We start from the raw sequence: 20,033 nt of genomic DNA on the forward strand, positions 1-20,033 counted from the left end.
CAGCTGTCTGTATTCTCTGTGCCCCGAGGCGGTGGGCGGGGCTTTCCATGGACGCCATTTTTCCTGTTACATAACACAATCTGGTGGCTGGATTGGAAGCTGTCAGTGAGGAAAACGATGTTCTGCTCTCGCCTTATATAGTAACAGGTCTGCAAGTCGCTGTTCACATGCTTTGTTAGGGCTCTTTCACCAGTACCGGCGATATCTGTGTCTACCTGTGTGGCATATGTGTGGCATACATGTGCCGCATCAGCATCACACGTATCGCCGCCTGGGAATCAGTGGTACAGTTTGTGCTGTTCCCAAGCGCCGGGTGCTGAAGGAATCTTTCATCATTGTCCCCTGCTTGCGCTGCGATCAGCACCAGCAGGGGACAATGGTGAGAGTTGTATTCTGCCCCCGCTGTGTCCGGCAAGTGTAAAAGTTAAATAAAAAAAAATCCTTATACTCACCTGTGCAAAGTTGAAAAAATCCAGTGTCCCACACTGTAATCCATCTGACCACCAGGTGACTGCACACACTGAGGAGCAGGATAGAATGACTCGCTGCAGCGAACGGACCCCTGAACTGCGCTGAGCTCACTGAGCGGTGTCCTGTCACTCAATGAGTTGTACTTTTGAATGACATTATTAATTTTACCACATAGTGTACTCAAAAATGGGAAAGAAATTCCAAGTGTGCAGAAATTGCAAAAAAAAAAATGCAATTCTGACATTGTTTTTTGGGAATTGTGTTTACGGTGTACATATTGCGGTAAAAATGACATTGCAGTATGATTCTCCTCATCAATGCGATTATGGCGATACCCAACATTGGGGTTGTGTTACCATTTTCGGAGGCCCATAACATTTTTATTTTTTAGTTGATGGAGCTGTGTGATGGCTTATTTTTTGTGGGGGTTCTTGTTAGTCCTCTTAGGGGTCTTGAAGCTGCGATCATCTGATCGCTTGTGCTATATACAGTGATGCCACAACATTGCTGTATATAGCAGATATCACAGTCTCCCTTGAAGCCCGGCCACAGGCTGGGTTGCAAGGGAGCTCTGTAATGACAAGCATGGAGGTCTTCAACAGACCCCCGGCTGTCAACCCATCGGCGACCCGCGATCACGTCACAGGTGCGCCAATGAGTGTATGGAATGACGTGCCCTTATGCTGGCGTGTGTTAAATGCCTCTGTTACAGTTTGACAATGGCATTTAACATGTTAACAATCAATTTACACCACCTGCAATTGTTAGAGGCTGGTCCTGGCTGTAACACACAGCCATCACCTGTCGAATATGGAGCGGGCTCATCCTGTGATCCCCCTCAATACACTCGTTTCCGACTTGTGCCGTATATGAAGGGGTCAAACCCTTTAAGAGCGCTGCGTATTGTTTCGTTTGCAGTTAATTCCGATAGCCGTCACTTTTTTTAATTGGCCGAATAGAGCTGTAAAAATATATACCACCAATTCTCCATTTTTTTTGTGCTATTCCCTTAATCATCACATCCATATACCTATAGTTCTATGCCAAGGGTATAGCTACAATAGGTGCAGGGGTTTTACTCTTGCCCTGGAGCCTTAGGAGATTTTGCTCTAAAAACAGGTGAGTGGCTATAGGAGAGCTGTTACTTTCAACTACCCGAGATTCATCACCAGACACTACATCTTCCTCTTGTTGACGTCGGCTCCCCCTGTTCCTCTGCACACCAGATTGTTGCGACAACCCAACACACTGCTGTGACATTACCCTTCTGGACCATTTAGCATTCCTTCGGCAGTGTGAAGCCACCTGAGTATTCATTATTTGATATTCAGTGGAGTTCTTCCCAGTTCTGCCTTGGTCAGTTCCTAACAGCATGCCTTCTGTTTGTGTACTCCACACTTCCTGGCAGCAAGCCTAGTGTGCGCGTGCGCTCCCCTGTTCTTAAAGGGGCAGCATGCACATAGTAAAATGGCCAGAGCCAATTGCTGGGAGGCATCTTGTATATAAGGATCCCTCCCCTAAAGGGAGTCGTCGAAGCAACAGTATTCATTAGTGTGTAGTTTCTCCTACTAGTGAGTTGTTAGGTCCCCTGGTCCTTGCGTGGCCAGTGTCCTGAACCCGAACCCATTGTCCTTGTGTAGCCAGTCCTGAACCAGAACCCCTGTTCCTTGCATGGCCAGTCCTGAACCTGAACCCCTAGCCCATGTGTAGCCAGTGCCTGAACCTCGTACCCCTGTCCATGTACGACCGGTGCCAGTACCATTATCCGAGACCCATATGTCTGTACGTGTGCCTATCCTAGTATTCCATGTATCCGGACTGCTAAAACCAGTCCGCGAATCAGCCCAGTCTGAACTCGGCCGAGTCTGTGACAGCGAACCTGACCCCCGGGTTCAGCAGCTGCAGTACCAGGATCTGCCTAGGAGTGGTACCTGGCGGCTACCTGCAGCCCAGCCTGTTTCCACCATCAAGAGCTCCAGTGAACACCAGGTAGCCATTTAGCTACGCCTCTTCCTAGACAGGCCCGGCCCTGTGGCACAGTGGGTCCACGAACCACGTACACCACCTGCAGGTGTGACAGACTCACTGACAAACACAGCTCTGTTATAACACTAAGTAAGTCTGCTACATCACTAGACCGTTCTTCTTGGACTCTGTGACAAACCCTAGTATGTTATTTTGCTGGGTAACTCATACACATCTGGCCAATGCTATCTGGACTCTCAAATACAACTTGTTCTGAAAAAAAAAACAGTCCCTGATGTGGCTATGTCAGTTGAAAAATAACAAAAAGATCTGTCTCTTGGAACAAAGGAAAAGATGATAATGCAAAAAAAGTCAAAATTGTCTGAGTTCTTAAAGGGGTATTCCCATCTCTAAAATCCTATCCCAATATATAGTAGATATGATAATATTAGCAAATACCACCATTTAGAAGTGTAGTATAGTTCTTCTGATTCGCTATGTCGCTTACCCTATGTGCAGGGCATTGCAGTAGCTTTGGTATCCATGGTTGCAACCACTCATATAGTGACAGTTAGTTAGCTGTTAATGTTCATAACCATGGATAGGTAAGCTACTGCAATGCCCTGCACATGGGTTAAGCGACCTAATGAATCAGAAGAACTATACTACATTTCTAATTGGAGGTATTTGCTAATATTATTATTATTACACCTACTAAATATTCAGATAGGATCTTGGAGATGGGACTACCCATGTAAGGGGTTAAAGTACAAGATAAGTAAACCTATGAAAATGTAAAGTAAAGTTGTACAAACTGTAAAAACATTCGGGAGACAGACATTAGATTTTTGGCAAATCGTATCAGACATCTATAATTCCTTTGCTTACTTTTCTTCACTTTTTCATATTTGCCTTCTTCCGCTATCATAACTAAAATTTAATTTCTAGATGAAAACGGAATGACAATCCAGCAGAATGTAATAATTTGAAATGAGACAGGGATTTGTAGTGAGTGATGAATGTTCCAACATCTGTGAGATTTATGAAATCTTTCCAGCCTCAATTTTTGTAAAGTCTGGATAGGATTAAGTTGTTTTATGATTAACATATACCTACATTTCCCATGACATCCTTATGGCAAAACATCCTTTAAACTATAAGCTCCATAGAAGAATCATATTCCTAATCATATTACATTTACAAAAACTTTTATTCTGGCAGAAAACTTTCAAACATTGCAAATGACAAAATATTTTTCAGATGTTCTCCATATTCACATAACTGTGCCTAGTTCTAGGTCAGTTAAATATAAGTACTCTATATTATCACACATCTCTCGAAATAATTTTTATGCCATAAACGGTTTTTGTAAGGGGTCAACGTCATCAGGCAACTTTTACTGACAGTATACAATGTTCCTGATACTAGCTCTAAAGTAAAATAGAAACAGAAGGTAATTATTTATGGAACACACTCTGGTTCACAGTTAACAGTATGTTACCACAGGGGTCAGTATTGGACCCTCTTCATTTTAATATATTTATTAATGACCCCATCCCATCCCACCTTTTTAAAAAAGTGCACAATCAATCCTATAAAGGTCTCAATTTTTATGAAATTCAAACTGTACCAAAACAATAGCGAGGTGGCGATTTTTTGGGGCAGATGTCCAAAGCCGAATCCAAAGAGGACTCATGCACATCTATTCATTTATTCATTTTAAAATTAAAATAACTTTTACATTACTCTATGTAAATATATACTTCATTTTAATCTTAATGTGCCTGTCATCACTACTACTTTCATGAATAAGGATTCCCTTTTTTTTTTTTTCACTTCAGCACCAATTAGGTGGGGGACAGGGACACCAGCTATATAACTCATCCTGCGGCTGTTAAGCCAGCATACCCTTAGGCAGGGGAGCTGTGATACCCCGAAATACGTTGGTTTTGGCTATTTGGACACCGCAGGACTTTGTACTGCCCAGCGCTGACATCATACACCGCTTACCCTCACAGCCGCGTGGTTATCAGGGACGTTACCGGCTGGAGCGTCCTGGTCTCATTGCTTCCTAGGACATCTTCCAGCATTACGCTGCACCACCTGGACTTCAACACGCGCAGGAGCGCTGAAGACGCCCATTCACTCCCATCCTTCTCTGGATTATGATGATCCAACCCCTCCAAACCGTATGACTTTACTCTTATTTTCCATTTTTTAAGCAAGGTTTTTATACATTTATTTGGACATCTAAGACTGTTATTTTCCTGTACCAAGGACCAATCAACCTTTTTTTGTCTAAGAACTGTCTGCAATATTATCTGACCAGCGCACATTTTATTATCCTTTGTGTCTAATTGTTTCAACTGCTATTAGCATATACTGTATTAATATATTTTACTATCACAGCACTGCCTCTTTTTTTTTTCTATTGTTCTATGTGTACTAGCATAACGATCTACCTCACTCTGACAAAACCTTTTTCAATTCTTTTCTTGCTTTCATAACAAGCTGTTTAGCGTGATAGTCTTCATTATTTAGCAATATTTATTAATGATCTTGGAGGATACACTCAGTACAATTTCAATATTTGCAGATGATACAAAACTTTGGTAAGTAATCAACACAGAGGAGGATAATTTTTTTTATTACAGACGGATTTGAGGAAGGTGCAAGCTTGGGCCAAAAAATGGCAATCGAAGTCTAATGTAGATAAATGTAACATTTGTACAAGTATGTACTAAATAGTAAAACAATGTCAATTAAAAATATTTGGGTGGTATTGATGGACAATAAACTCTATTGATCAGTACCAAGAAAAATAAAATCACCGAAGCATATGTGCTAAGCACAAAATATAGTTTTGCCCTTATACAAGTCATTAGTGCAGCCGCTGTAGCGTTGGCGTCCCTGCCTCCTGCCAGACAGGGACGCCGTTCCCCTCACCTCTCCGCTCCGTGCCCGGCGGCTTCCTCCCTCTCTTAAAGGGGCCGCGCGCGCCGTCCTAAGGAGTCCCCGGCCAATGGCCGGAGGACCTCACCATATATAAGGCACCTCCTCCAAAATGGAGGTGCCCGAGCAATGTTGTTGCAAAGCCTTTCAACTCTGCTTCAGCCCTCAGGTCCCGTTGCCACTTACCTGCCAGTCACCTGCCAGATTCCTGCTTGATACCTGCCTGATACCTGCCTGATATCTGCTTACCTGCTTGCAATCCTGTGGTCCGACAGTCTGCCTACCAGCACCTGCCAGTCTGTCTATGGATCTGTCCGTCTGCGGACCAGGAAGTACCTGCCAGATATCTGCCTGATACCTGCCTGCCTGTCCAGAGACTCTTACTCGCTCACCTGGGAGCGCTCACCTGCTACCTGCCTGATAGCCTACCTGGAGGCTTAGCCGTCACTTGCCGTGACCACCTGCCTGTCCAGAGACTCTTACTCGCTCACCTGGGAGCGCTCACCTGCTACCTGCCTGCTAGCCTACCTGGAGGCTTAGCCGTCACTTGCTGTGACCACCTGCCAGTCCAGAGACTCTTACTCGCTCACCTGGGAGCGCTCACCTGCTACCTGCCTGCTAGCCTACCTGGAGGCTTAGCCGTCACTTGCTGTGACCACCTGCCAGTCCAGAGACTCTTACTCGCTCACCTGGGAGCGCTCACCTGCTACCTACCTGCTAGCCTACCTGGAGGCTTATCCGTCACTTGCTGTGACCACCTGCCTGTCCAGAGACTCTTGCCCGCTCACCTGGGAGCGTTCACCTGCTACCTGCCTGCTAGCCTACCTGGAGGCTCTGCCGTCACTTGCCGTGACCACCTGCCCATCTAGAGACTGTCCCCGTCACTTGCCGTGACCTCCTGCCCTTCTACCCAGAGACTGTCCCTGTCACTTGCCGTGACTACCTGCCCGCCTTCCCTGGGAGCCACCCGCTTCCTTACAAGGACTGCCCCTTTGTATAGTTGCTCAGAGGTTCCACCTCCCAGACCCGTTACAGCCGCACTTATAATACTGTGTGTATAATGTTGGCCATGAGAATGTAAGGGCACAGCAGAACTAGAGCGGTTGCAGAGAAGAGCAAACCAGGTTATTAAGGCAATGGGCAAAACTGCAAAACCGAGGCAGAGGGGGGGACATAGTATTGGTGAAACCTGTGCAGCCGCACGGGAGCCCAAGAGGTAAGAGGGCCACTACCATCTCTAAAGCAGCTGGAACTGTGCATTACGATGAGCTATTGTATTGCAAAGGGCCCATATATTATTTTTGCATCGGGGTCCACTTCTGGCTATATCCGCTCCTGCCAAGACAGGTTATTAAACCTGGGATTACTCAGTTTAGAAAAATGATGGCTTAGGGGCAACCATGTTACAATGTACAAATATATGAAGGGACAGTACAGAAATGTTTTTAAAGCACCACTCCAGCGTGGTTTTTGATATTGCACTGCTGGAGTGGTACTTTAAATGTAATTCCCCTGCCCCCTGTCTCATACTCCCCTGTCGTCCCCTTCATTCTTTTCCAGCAATGCTCCAGTCCATCTCTGGCGAAAAGTAACCTGCGGTTGCGCTCCAGTGTCTGCTGTAGCGCTTCTGAAGTCACTTTTCAATACAAGTCTATGAGAGCCTCGTTCTGGCCTTGCTTTGGCTCTCATAGACTTGTATTGAGAGCTTGTGACGTAACTTCTGACTTCTGGCCAGTCAGAAGTTATGGGCTCAAGATGGCACAGCGGGACCGGAGTTGCGTCGGTAAAAGGTGAAGCTGCTGGAAGGTGAATATAAGAATGAGGGCAGGGGGGCTTACATTTAAAGCGCCACCCCAGGCCTGAAAAAAAAAAAACGCTGAAGCAATGATAGGGGGGAATCCTCTACATCTACAGGAAAGAAGGTTTAAAAATCATATGCTGTATGATCATATGATATATGATGTTGCAATGGTTAATTAACTAATTAAGTTCATGGTGGGCCGGGATTATTTTCTTGAAAAATGGATTATGGATGCAAGACTCCATTATGGAACGGTGATCAAGGAAACTAGTCTTGATTGCCATGTCTTGAGTCGGAAAGGATTTTTTCCCCCTAATATTGTGGCAATTATCATCTTCCTCATGGGGTTTTACCTTCCTCTGGATCAACATGTTACAATTATAGGTTAACCTTGATGGACTTGTGTCTTCTTGCAACCTTAAAACTATGCAGCTATAATTATGCTTAATTGCTGATCTGTTCTACAGCAATTCATTACGTGAACATGTGAACTTGTAAGCGTTTGATACGTTGTTTACTGTGAGCAAATCAAAGCTATTACTTAGAATCAGTACTGTTTTTTCTTTTAATCATTACCTAGTATTTCTGTGGCGTACAATGACTGTGGTTCTCCGTCCTGCATCCTGATCAGGTATCACTTGGTGAGCTCACTAATAAGGTCTTGTCTAGGCTCAGCTGTTCCATGTTTTTTAGTCTGACGTCCATTATTAATCATTGCGGATTGTTTCTCCTGCGCTGCCTTTGTTCTTTATCTTTGCCATATTTCTTATACATGTTTGTTTCTTTCCTCACTTGTGCCTTTGTAACAAGTTACATCTGTTTTTTAAATATTAAAAGACTAAGTTAGTGATGTACTTTGACCTCCCCAACCAAGAATATAACCATTAATATTGAATATTCACTTGACCAGGACATATATGAGTTTCAGTGTTCATATTTTAGTGTATCCGTAAATATGTATTGATGCACTGTCTCATCATTTAGTCTATGTTCTCTGTGGAGAGAGCAGCGTAAGACTTCCCTGGTAGCAGCTTACAGAACAAAAGGACGGGGCGAATAAAAACAGATTGTGTTGATTGAGCAAATTGTCGTAGTCAGACAATTTTTAACTAAAGTGTATGGAAAAGAGAAAATATTGCTCCCCTAAATTAATAGTTTTGTAAAGTAAGGAAGGAAATATCCAAAAACAATAAGAATACCTCGCAGTGTTGTTACTTAAAGCAAATCTGTCAGCAATATTTCACACCTCAAACTATTTCTTTCAAAGACAAGTCCAGCAATAACTTTACATGGCTGGTTCATTCCTCCATTACTGAGAAATCAGCATTTGTATTCACATGCAAAGGGTAGCATGGTGGCTCCGTGGTTAGCACTGTACGGTGGCTCAGTGGTTAGCACTGTACGGTGGCTCGGTGGTTAGCACTGCAGCTTTGCAGCGCTGGGGTCCTGGATTCAAATCCCACCAAGGACAACATCTGCAAGGAGTTTGTATGTTCTTCCCGTGTTTGTGTGGGTTTCCTCCCACACTCCAAAGACATACTGATAGGGAATTTAAATTGTGAGCCCCAATGGGGACAGCAATGATAATGTATGTAAAGCACCGTGGAATATGTTGGTGCTATATAAAGATTATTATTATTAAAGGAAGTTGAAGAGCTATGGTAGATCTGAAGCCTCTGTCACTCCAGCTTTATTCTCCTCCTGCTTGACTGACCACTCTTTTGCCAGAAGTCAGGAAATTCCACATAAAATGTATCCAGAAGATGTTCTTTTTTTAAAAAAAAAAAAAAAAAGTTATCATGGCTATGCACTAGAGCAGTGTTTCCCAAACCCCATCCTCAAGCCCCCCCACAGGTTATGTTTTCAGGATCTCCTTAGTATTACACAGGTGAGAGAATTCCTGATGCCTTTGCTGATACTTCAATCACCTGTGTGATACTAAGGAGATCCTGAAAACATGACCCGTGGGGGGCCGTGAGGATGGGCTTTGGGAAACACTGCACTAGAGGATCATATCAACCCCCTCCTCTTGTCACATGATAAACATGCATCAAACAGGTTTATATCAATAACCACAACAGTACATGTTAAATTGGATCTGCCAATAAAACAACCCCAGAAACTGCATATATATGGTCATTCAGGTCTTTGACAGCTAAATCCGTCTACTCCTTTATATCTTTTATTTGTTGCTGCACTTATGAAAAATCAGCCTTTTATTTACCATGTAATTTGAGCATTAAGTGCTCTAGGCGTGGTAGAGCACTTCCTGAGCCCCTGCCTCCTCAGGTTATTACCCCTCCTAGCACCAGCGTTTTTAGCTTGATTAATGCTCGCTGTCTGATTTCCTTGCCTGGTTCCTGACGTCACACAGAGAGTGAGTTATCAATCAAGCTAAAGAGTCTGGCACTAGATGGGAAAACAACTTCTGGGAGACAGAGGAACGGGAAGTGCTCTTTTACACCCAAAGCACTTAAATACTTATTGGCATATGAATTCAAATGCAGATCTCCCAGGAATGCAGCAAAAGATAGACAATATAAAGGTATGGAGGGATTAACTTTGAAAGACCTGAATGTCCATTTATGTGGTTTGCTAATGTTTTTTTTTGTTTTACATGTTGTTTATCTTGATCTTCCTGACAGATTCCTTTTAACATAACTTATATGCTGTATATTTGTGTCTCATCTCAGTAATATAGCTAGCAAAATCAAAACACCACTGTCCATCAATCAGATGGAAACAAAAGTAGCTTATATGAAACTTTGAAAATCCGCTCACATCTGGCATGCTGAGCAATTAAACCTGTTGAAATTATGGACATCTCGACTGAACCTGCTGGATCGTATTTTAGCATAAACCATTGGTCACTACTTTGTGGTTTTAGGTATAAATGGAAACCTGTGACATAAATGTGAACAGCATAAAAACTGTATATAAAATAAGTGTTTTCAGATTTTTACAAATATTATGTAGTACATGCATTGCGCTGCTATCTACCTGAGTCAGGCAGGATGACATGTTCTTCTAGGTAGTAGCGATCTAACTTTTATTGTTTTACATGTGTTAGTTTGCTTGCATGTAACTGAGCAAGGTGTAAATATGAAATTTGTATTAGAACTATGCAGCTCAACAAGACGCGTCCATGATAGAGTTAAGCTGTGTCTTCTTTTCTTTCAGCACCTCCTCCAGGGATCTTCAGATTTTTCTTCCTGATCCTGAATTGATGAGATTTGAAGAAGGGATGCAAACGGAGGTTGTATAGCCACAAAGCAGCAGCGTTCTACAGGTCTGCATCCTCGCACAGTGGGTAAGCGCTTCATTGTATATTTTATTATATTCTAATTGCTTTTAGGGACGTTACTAACATGTTTCATTATTTTATTTAAAATTGTAGTGAGTGATACATATTGGGGTGGCACATGTGAGCCATCTGTGTACTTATTCCATTCAGAATGGCTTCTTTTACACTGTTCATGAAATTTCCGAAGACTTTCGTGATCGAATATATCTACTCATGTGTTTCCCATGAGAACAAGTTATTATTTCAATCACCATTGCATATTGAATGTGTCACTAAAAGACTCCCCATGTAGAAACAGGCATTGTTTTTGGTAGAGAGGAGTTAGAAGTCACAAGCACCGATGTCATGTTCTTGCTGTTTTTGTCTTTTAGAATAAATCTGATTATAGAAAACTTTTGTCTTTAATTAAACTGTCTGCTGTATAAAACCAATATGTGTTGTGTAGTCAGCAAATGAAACATTAAAAATAAAACTGGAATCTTCCACCACAGTCATATAAGCTTTGTACAGCATTATACTGTAGATCATATCTATATATCTAACTATCTATATACAGTACAGACCAAAAGTTTGGACACACCTTCTCATTTAAAGATTTTTCTGTATTTTCTTGACTATGAAAATTGTACATTCACACTGAAGGCATCAAAACTATGAATTAACTCATGTGGACTTATATACTTAACAAAAAAGTGTGAAACGACTGAAAATATGTCTTATATTCTAGGTTCTTCAAAGTAGCCACCTTTTGCTTTGATGACTGCTTTGCACACTCTTGGCATTCTCTTGATGAGCTTCAACAGGTAGTCACCGGAAATGGTCTTCCAACAATCTTGAAGGAGTTCCCAGAGATGCTTAGCACTTGTTGGCCCTTTTGCCTTCACGCTGCGGTCCAGTTCACCCCAAACCATCTCGATTGGGTTCAGGTCTGGTGACTGTGGAGGCCAGGTCATCTGGCGTAGCACCCCATCACTCCCCTTCTTGGTCAAATAACCCTTACACAGTCTGGAGGTGTGTTTGGGGTCATTGTCCTGTTGAAAAATAAATGATGGTCCAACTAGACGCAAACCGGATGGAATAGCATGCCGCTGCAAGATGCTGTGGTAGCCATGCTGGTTCAGTATGCCTTCAATTTTGAATAAATCCCCAACAGTGTCACCAGCAAAGCACCCCCACACCATCACACCTCTTCCTCCATGCTTCACGGTGGGAACCAGGCATGTAGAGTCCATCCGTTCACCTTTTCTGCGTCGGTCAAAGACACGGTGGTTGGAACCAAAGATCTCAAATTTGGACTCATCAGACCAAAGCACAGATTTCCACTGGTCTAATGTCCATTCCTTGTGTTCTTTAGCCCAAACAAGTCTCTTCTGCTTGTTGCCTGTCCTTATCAGTGGTTTCCTAGCAGCTATTTTACCATGAAGGCCTGCTGCACAAAGTCTCCTCTTAACAGTTGTTGTAGAGATGTGTCTGCTGCTAGAACTCTGTGTGGCATTGACCTGGTATCTAATCTGAGCTGATGTTAACCTGCGATTTCTGAGGCTGGTGACTCGGATAAACTTATCCTCAGAAGCAGAGGTGACTCTTGGTCTTCCTTTCCTGGGGCGGCCCTCATGTGAGCCAGTTTCTTTGTAGCACTTGATGGTTTTTGCAACTGCACTTGGGGACACTTTCAAAGTTTTCCCAATTTTTCGGACTGACTGACCTTCATTCCTTAAAGTAATGATGGCCACTCGTTTTTCTTTACTTAGCTGCTTTTTTCTTGCCATAATACAAATTCTAACAGTCTATTCAGTAGGACTATCAGCTGTGTATCCACCTGACTTCTGTACAACACAACTGATGGCCCCAACCCCATTTATAAGGCAAGAAATCCCACTTATTAAACCTGACAGGGCACACCTGTGAAGTGAAAGCCATTTCCGCTGACTACCACTTGAAGCTCATCAAGAGAATGCCAAGAGTGTACAAAGCAGTCATCAAAGCAAAAGGTGGCTACTTTGAAGAACCTAGAATATAAGACATATTTTCAATTGTTTCACACTTTTTTGTTAAGTATATAATTCCACATGTGTTAATTCATAGTTTTGATGCCTTCAGTGTGAATGTACAATTTTCATAGTCATGAAAATGCAGAAAAATCTTAAAATGAGAAGGTGTGTCCAAACTTTTGGTCTGTACTGTAGCTAACATATAGTTTTGAATATAGAAAAGAAGATGACATATAGGTTTAGCATGCATTTAACCATTTAAGGGCTTCTCGCTTTAATAATAGAAAAGATCCCATTTTGGAAGGAAGGAGTAGGGCAGTTTTTATTTTTTTTACATGTGGTTTTTCTTGTTTCATTATGTTACTCAGTTTCATCCAAAGCTTCCGTCACGATTCTGCAGACCACTGACTTGGGAGTTCAGGTGAGGTTTCATAGATCTACGAGACCTGAACGAAGCTTACAAGTTTAGCTTGTGTTTGTGTTTTAAAGGCTTGTCAGGGAATAATAATAATATAAAGCGGGATCCCACAACTAAGTCAGTGCTGCCACATCATTTACTAAGCAGTTAGCAAGTGGTTAATGATTAGTAGAGGATGTGGGTCGCTGGTTTAGTTGAAAGCATGAGATCTACCGCTTTCAAAGCAGAGGGTTGTCGGATCCTGCTCTGCATGCTAGAAGAACATGGAAGTTCGGATACAGATTTTGCTAAAACGTTGGGTCATTTAGCTTGGTATTAGCAAGAATTGTCAACATTTTACCTAATAAGTGTTATTTAGTTAAATCACTAGTGGTTGCAACTGTTCCCTTAAAGGGATTCTCTTGGAATTTTTTTATTTTCCATAAGGTGCTATGCACTTATTGGCGACAATATCTCCTAGCTCATAGCGGTCACATACTTCACCTGCCACCGATTCTCATGCATTCTGTGATGTCACATCGACAGAGCAGTTCCTTCTCTTCTGCTCTGTCGACAGGGTATCACTGCCGATGTAATGTTGATTGACAGCCGGCTCCACGCTGTGTTGGGCCAAGCCAGCTGTCAATCAGCATGGCATCTAGTTGACGCCCCTTCGACAGAGCAAGGCGGAAGAGAAGGAACTGATCTGTCAATGTGACGTCACAGGAAGCAGGAGAGTTACTGACAAGAGTGATGTGTGACTACTTCGAACTGTAGGGTAGCACGGCAGGTAGTTAGCAACTTCTTGCTCATATGTTCTTAGCCCCTTAGGTAATATAAAAAAATCCAGGATAACCCTTTAAATAAAAACGTCAGCCAGAAACTGACGATATGTATTCTTTAAATGGGTTGTCCACTACGTTGATAGTGATGTCTTATCCATAGGATAGGTGAATGGTATCAGATCAATGGAGGTCCGATACCTGTCACCCCCTACAGATCCACTGTTATCAGCTCAGGTGGAGGCCGAATGTTACCAAGGTATGGAGCAGAATGGCACAGCTCTGTACACTGTATAGTGTCAGGTGCTGGACCTCTGTTGATCTAATATTGATGACCTATCCTAAAGACAGGAGATTAATATCATAGTACTGGACAACCCCTTTAAGGATGTACTTTTTTGATGTTTTACATAAATATGGGTCAATAATGGTCCAGAGGTTTTACAGAAAGAGGTATGGAAATTAGAAATCTAAGAGGGAAGTGGGCAGAGTATTTTATTTTTATTGTTTTACAGAAATCAACTTTGCAGGTGCATTTTGCTTTAAAATGGGAATAAAAACGGACAGAAGACTCTTTTTTTAACTATTTTATTTAGCTTCTAGGGTGACGTTACTTTTTGTTGCACAAAGTATGTTGTATTTTGGTTTTCATAGGCAAAAATTAAAAATAAGGAGAAGCAGGAGACCAACCCACACATCCAGCTCCATATCAATGGCAGAGTTGTGGAATCGAAGTCTGGAGGACACTTATTTCTTGCTTGAAGAAGAAGGTCCAAAGCCGAGTGAAAACGTCCTTTTTGTGGTCAGATTGTTTATCGGTGTGACCCTTGTATGTGTCATACTAATCTGTGGGGGAGGAAACCTATTTTTCATTTTGAATTTAGTCATGTACAAGAACATGCAAAATGTGACTAATATTCTGATTGCCAATTTAGCAGTATCTGACTTTCTTGTGGCTGTAATCTGCTGTCCTTTCGAGATTGACTATTATGTTGTGCGTGAACAGTCATGGGCCTTTGGTCATATAATCTGCTCGTCAGTGATCTACTTGCGGATGCTTTCTCTGTACGTCTCAACTAATGCACTCCTCGCCATTGCCATAGACAGGTGAGCCAGACGGTTACAAAATATATATTAACTGTTAGACAAAGGAGTATATAGTACCAAAATACAGTTGCAATCAAAATTATTCACCAGCTTTCTTGGCAAATTAAATTTATTAGCAAACTGTAAAACCGTAATAAACTAATCAAAGATCAATGCAAATAGCTGAGCACAACTCATAGAACAAGTGGTTTCTCCAAGTTCAGCACACATTGCCACTTTACTGACTAGTGCAGTATCAGAATTATTAATTGCCTTCATGACAGGCGTCTTTAGTACTTAGTTGAGCCCCTATGGCTATTACAACCTACTACAAATGTGTTTCATAATCAGACACCAGTGTCTGGTAGTGTTATTGAGGCAGTATAGGCAGTTCACTAATATTCTTGAGTGTTCGTGTTGCAACCTCCTTAAGCAAATCCCACTAAAGATTTTATTTGGGGTTCCAATCCTTGTTGGACGTTGTGGTATGCTTGTTATCACTGTCCTGTTGAAAAGGCCAATGATGTTTAAGCTTTAGCCTCCTCACAGAAGACAAGACATTTTCTCTTAGGATTTCCTGATACTTGATTGAATCCATCTTGCCCTTCACATGCTGCAGGTTTCCAGTTGCTGAAAAAGCAATGCAGTCCCAAAGCATCACTGAGCTCCTACCATGCTTCACTGTAAGCATCACCGAGCCCCCACTATGCTCTACTAAAAGCATCACCAAAACCCCATCATGCTTCAATATAGGCATCACCAAACCCCCACCATGCTTCACTGTAGGCATCAGCAAGCAACCACCAGGCTTCAGTGTAGCAATCACCAAGCTACCACCATACTTTACTGTAGGCATTACTAAGCGATCACCATGCTTCACTGTAGGTATCACCGGGCCACTTCCTTGCTTTATTGTAGGCATCACTAAACCACCACCATGCTTTTACTGTAGGCATTACCGAGCCCCCACCATGCTTCACTGTATTCATCACCAAGCCACTACTCTGCTTTACTGTAGGTATCACCGGGCCACTGCCAAGCTTCACTGTAGGTATCACTGGGCCACTGCCATGCTTTACTGTAGGTATCACTGGGCCACTGCCATGCTTCACTGTAGGCATCACTGAGTCACCGCCATGCTTCACTGTAGGTGTTCTTTTCAGTGTATATTTAATTCTTCCTCCTCCTGACATTCCGCAGATCCACAGGCCAAAAAAGCTCCAGTTTTGTTACATTCCTCCACAGAACAGAATCCCAATTTTTTGCGGCTTATTTATATGGTTTTGAGCATATTGAAGCCGTGCATAGAGACCTTAAGTGTTTATTATACACCTTACTGTGAAAATTGAAACCTTACTGCCTGATGGCTCAAAATCTTGCTGCAGGTCTTTTGCAGTCGTGTTTTTTGATCACCTACCTCCTCAGTAGTCTGATGGCCGCTGATAACGTCATATTTCTGCAATATCCAGGCAGTGCATCCAGTACTCCTCTAACATTGAACTTGTGAACTTTGCTTCTAGCTGTATCTCTAGGAACATTTAGTGGTTTGCCATCTTTTTCTTTTATTCTTTTGCTTATTTGTGAAAGGCAATGATGTCTTCTCTTAAAGGGAGTGTCAGCCCCCAAACTCAAGGGCACTACTTATACAATCCTATAAGGAGACTTAGCCTCTATAAAACTCATACCTGGAGTATAAATTTCTCTCTTATAGGGTATGTGCTCACTGTCCGGAGCCGGCTGCGACCCCGACGCTGCGGAATAGCCACACGGCTTTCGCTCATTATGCAAATGAGCGGCGCCATTTTTTTTTTACACCTGCAGACTTTCCTTATAGAGGTTAGGTCTATGGAGAAAGTCCACTAGCGGACCTGCAAGAGAAATTGATATGCTGCGGTCTGAAAAGACGTGCCGCATGTCAGTTTCTGCAGGTGATCCGCAGGTACCCAGATACACATAGTGGACATGGGATTTCTAGAAATCCCATCCACTATGCTATAACATCTGGCCGCTGCGGGTTTGACGTTGCATAAACACGCAGTTTCAAACACCCAGCGGCTCCGGATCGTGTGCACATATCCTAATTGTACAGAAAACAGTTTTTTGTTGCATGAGTAAATGAGGATTCCTCAATGCACACTTGGTGTGGCCAAGGGCTCACTGCATCATTGCGCACCTTCAATCAACTTGTCGCACACCTTCCCTTAGCTTTATTGACAGTGCTTGTTTTCCCAGAGCACATCTGCACTAACCCTTTCTCACTCATAGCCAGGCAAGTGCTGTTAATCAAGCTAAAGGGAGGTGCGCAGCTTCCTGATTAAAGGGGCACAATGGTGCACTGAGCCATTTGTCAGACTACGGGCGTACTGAAAAGTCTAAATTTGCATATGCAATCAAAACATTTTCTGCACTATTAGAGAAGATAAATCTATACTGCAGGTTATGAATTTTATAGGGGCAAAGTCTCCTGTTAAACTGTATAAAGTTTAATTAAGTTTGGGGGGGTGACTGACTCCTTTTAAATTTTTAGACCACTCTAGACATATATTTAAATTTCACTAACATGCAATCAAACGTCATAATCATCAAGCCCCTACCTAGTCCAGGTGTTTGATGTGTTTTTCTTAAGCACACCTCATGAAACAAATGAATTCTTTAATCAGTATACTTAAAGTGAACCTGTTGCCAGTTTTTATTGTATATGAACAAATACCACCACCTTCATAAATTTGTATATTATCCGTGTCCCCCTGTATATCTCCCAAAAAAACTTTTGAATTGTTCCTGCGCAGGGACATCGTCGACAGAGTATAAAACATAGCTGCGCATGCGGACCGTGGTGGCCCACATGCAGTTATGTTTTATACTCTGTCTGCAGTAGGGCAGAGCAAAGTGCGCTTGTGCGAGCCAGCGTTGTCTCTTCGCAGCTGCGAGATTTTGTTCGGCTATGTGGATGACGCAAGATGCGTCATTCACATCAATTAAAGCCAGAGGATGGTGATTACCAGCAGAACGGAGGGACAGATGTCGCAGCAATGACGACCATCGGACCAGACCGTCCAGATTTACATACAGCGCAGGAGAAATTCAAACGTTTTTTGTAGGATATACAGGCTGGTGGAAAGTCAGGCGATTAATATACAAGTTTGTAGCACAGGCACTGATGGAGGTGGTGGTATTTGTTCATGCACTAAAAAACTGGTGACAGGTTCTCTTTAAGACAGCAAACCACCTGTTGCTAAAATGTGTGTGCTAATGGTGGATTCTATTCAGGGGCTTGAACAATTCTGATACCGCAGTATTTATTAATAAAGAGGTATTTTGTGCAATTTTGAAAACATAATACATTATATTAGTTGTGCTGAGCTATTCAAATTGTTCTTGTTTGATGAGTTCACAGCAAGCAGCAAAGTTTGTAAATGTAGCTAATAAACCCTAATTTGCAATGGCAGTGGTGGGGGTTTGATTAATTTTTTCTTATTTTAAATAGGATGTAGCGATGTGTAATTGCTTTCTGCGAATTATTGAAACCAGCCTGACGAGACAAAAAAAACGTTCCTCTTTTCTAGATACCTTCTGATTGTGCATCCACTGAAGCCACGTATGAAGTTGCAGACGGCCTGTGGAGTTTTATTTCTTATTTGGTCATCGGCTACCGTGATCGCAGCTCCCACCGCTTATTTTGCCACGGAAACTGTGTTTGACGCTTCACACGAGTCCGGAGGGAAGGTTTTCTGTGGCCAAATTTGGCCTGCCGATAGAGCCGTGTACTACAAATCGTACTCTTTATTTCTGTTGGCTGTAGAATTCGTAATTCCTGTGTTTATTATGAGCATGTGCTATGTTCGCATTTGTCATGAGCTTTGGTTTAAGAGTTTACCAGGAGAACAGACGCAACAGCTACAAAGCCGACTACAAGCTAGGAGAAAGAGCGTCCTGGTGCTGGTTGCTGTGCTTTCGGCCTATGTTCTGTGCTGGTCACCCTTTTATAGTTATGCAATTGTAAGAGATTTCTTTCCTGGTCTGCTGTTACGAGAGAGGTACGCGATCGCGCTTTACTACATCGTAGAGTGCATAGCTATTAGTAATAGCATCATCAACACGCTGTGTTTCGTGACTGGGAAAAATCAAGCAAAATGTTGCTTTAAAATACTGATTAACCCATGGGAAAAACGAACCTTATCAACAGAGACATACAGTGCTCCAAGAGTGTAAAGCCCCCGTCTCACACAGCGAGATCGCTAGCCAGATCGCTGCTGTGTCACGGTTTTGGTGACGCAACAGCGACCTCACCAGCGATGTCGCTATGTGTGACACTTTGCAACGATCAGGCCCCTGCTGTGAGGTCGCTGATCGCTGCAAAGTGTCCTGGACCATTTTTTGGTCGTTGCCCTCCCGCTGGTCAGCACACATCGCTGTGTGTGACCAGCGGGAGCAGCGATCAGGCTGGTAACTATGGTAAACATCGGGTTACTAGGGGCACACGTGCACTTAGTAACCCGCTGTTTATCATGGTTACGAGCCTGCTAAAGTGAGCGGTAACCTCCCGCTCACTGTAGCAGAGTGGTAACCATGATAAACAACGGGTTACTAGGAGCGCGTGTGCCCCTAGTAACCCGATGTTTACCATAGTTACCAGCCTGCTCCTGCTTCAGCAGGCTCGTAACCAGGAGCAGGACATCGTGGAAAGATTCTTTCCACGATGTCGCTGCTCCCCTGATCGTTGGTGAGCCTGCCTGTTTGACAGCTCACCAGCGACCACATAGCGAAGCAGCAACGATCCCTGACAGGTCGTATAGCTGTCGGGATCGTTGCAGCGTCGCTAAGTGTGACGGGGCCTTTAATCTACAGTGCCCCCATGTGCCTTGTAGTGAGCACTCAGTAACGTGCACTTTAGACTTGTACCTAACCCGCAAAGCAAAGGTGCATTTCTTACATTAGTTTTTATCGGCTATCATGTCACTTTGAATAATGGGAGTTGTGTATAAGTAAGCTTTAAGGCTATGTTCACATGCAGTGTTTTTTTTTTTCTTCTGCAGAAAAGAAGCTTTACAGTAGCAGCAAAAGCTATGAGATTTCAGAAATCATTTGAACACGCTTGTTTTTTTTTCAGACTGAATTTGAGCTCTACAACATTTTTTAAATCTGCAGCTTGTTAATTACTTCAAGCACTGGTGGAGTGTTTTTGTCTTATTGTTTTTTTTTTTAGTGCAGCACTGGAGTTGGTGCTTCTAATCTAAGGTCCCTGACCCTACTCTTATACTCACTTGCTGGCATCTTCACTTTT

General features: G+C 42.8%; 1 protein-coding gene across 2 annotated transcripts; it reads left to right on the forward strand.

Annotated features, from left to right (window-relative positions):
* The first annotated feature begins 7,756 nt into the window (after positions 1 to 7,756).
* On the forward strand, positions 7,757 to 19,075 carry LOC141215227 (prokineticin receptor 1-like). 2 transcript variants are annotated; one of them, XM_073665551.1, is made up of 5 exons: positions 7,757 to 7,830; positions 10,370 to 10,499; positions 12,853 to 12,905; positions 14,318 to 14,770; positions 18,316 to 19,075. In XM_073665551.1, exons 4-5 carry the CDS (start codon positions 14,376 to 14,378, stop codon positions 18,959 to 18,961), a joined length of 1,041 nt encoding a protein of 346 aa, XP_073521652.1. In that variant the 5' UTR covers positions 7,757 to 7,830; positions 10,370 to 10,499; positions 12,853 to 12,905; positions 14,318 to 14,375; the 3' UTR covers positions 18,962 to 19,075. The 2 variants fall into 2 exon arrangements, with proteins under 2 accessions (XP_073521652.1, XP_073521651.1); XM_073665550.1 differs by lacking the exon at positions 12,853 to 12,905.
* Positions 19,076 to 20,033: the final 958 nt, after the last annotated feature.

The sequence above is a fragment of the Phyllobates terribilis genome, unplaced genomic scaffold (assembly GCF_046119375.1).
Source record: "Phyllobates terribilis strain yellow unplaced genomic scaffold, ASM4611937v1 Scaffold_231__1_contigs__length_3143052, whole genome shotgun sequence".
Classification (NCBI taxonomy): Eukaryota; Metazoa; Chordata; class Amphibia; order Anura; family Dendrobatidae; genus Phyllobates; species Phyllobates terribilis.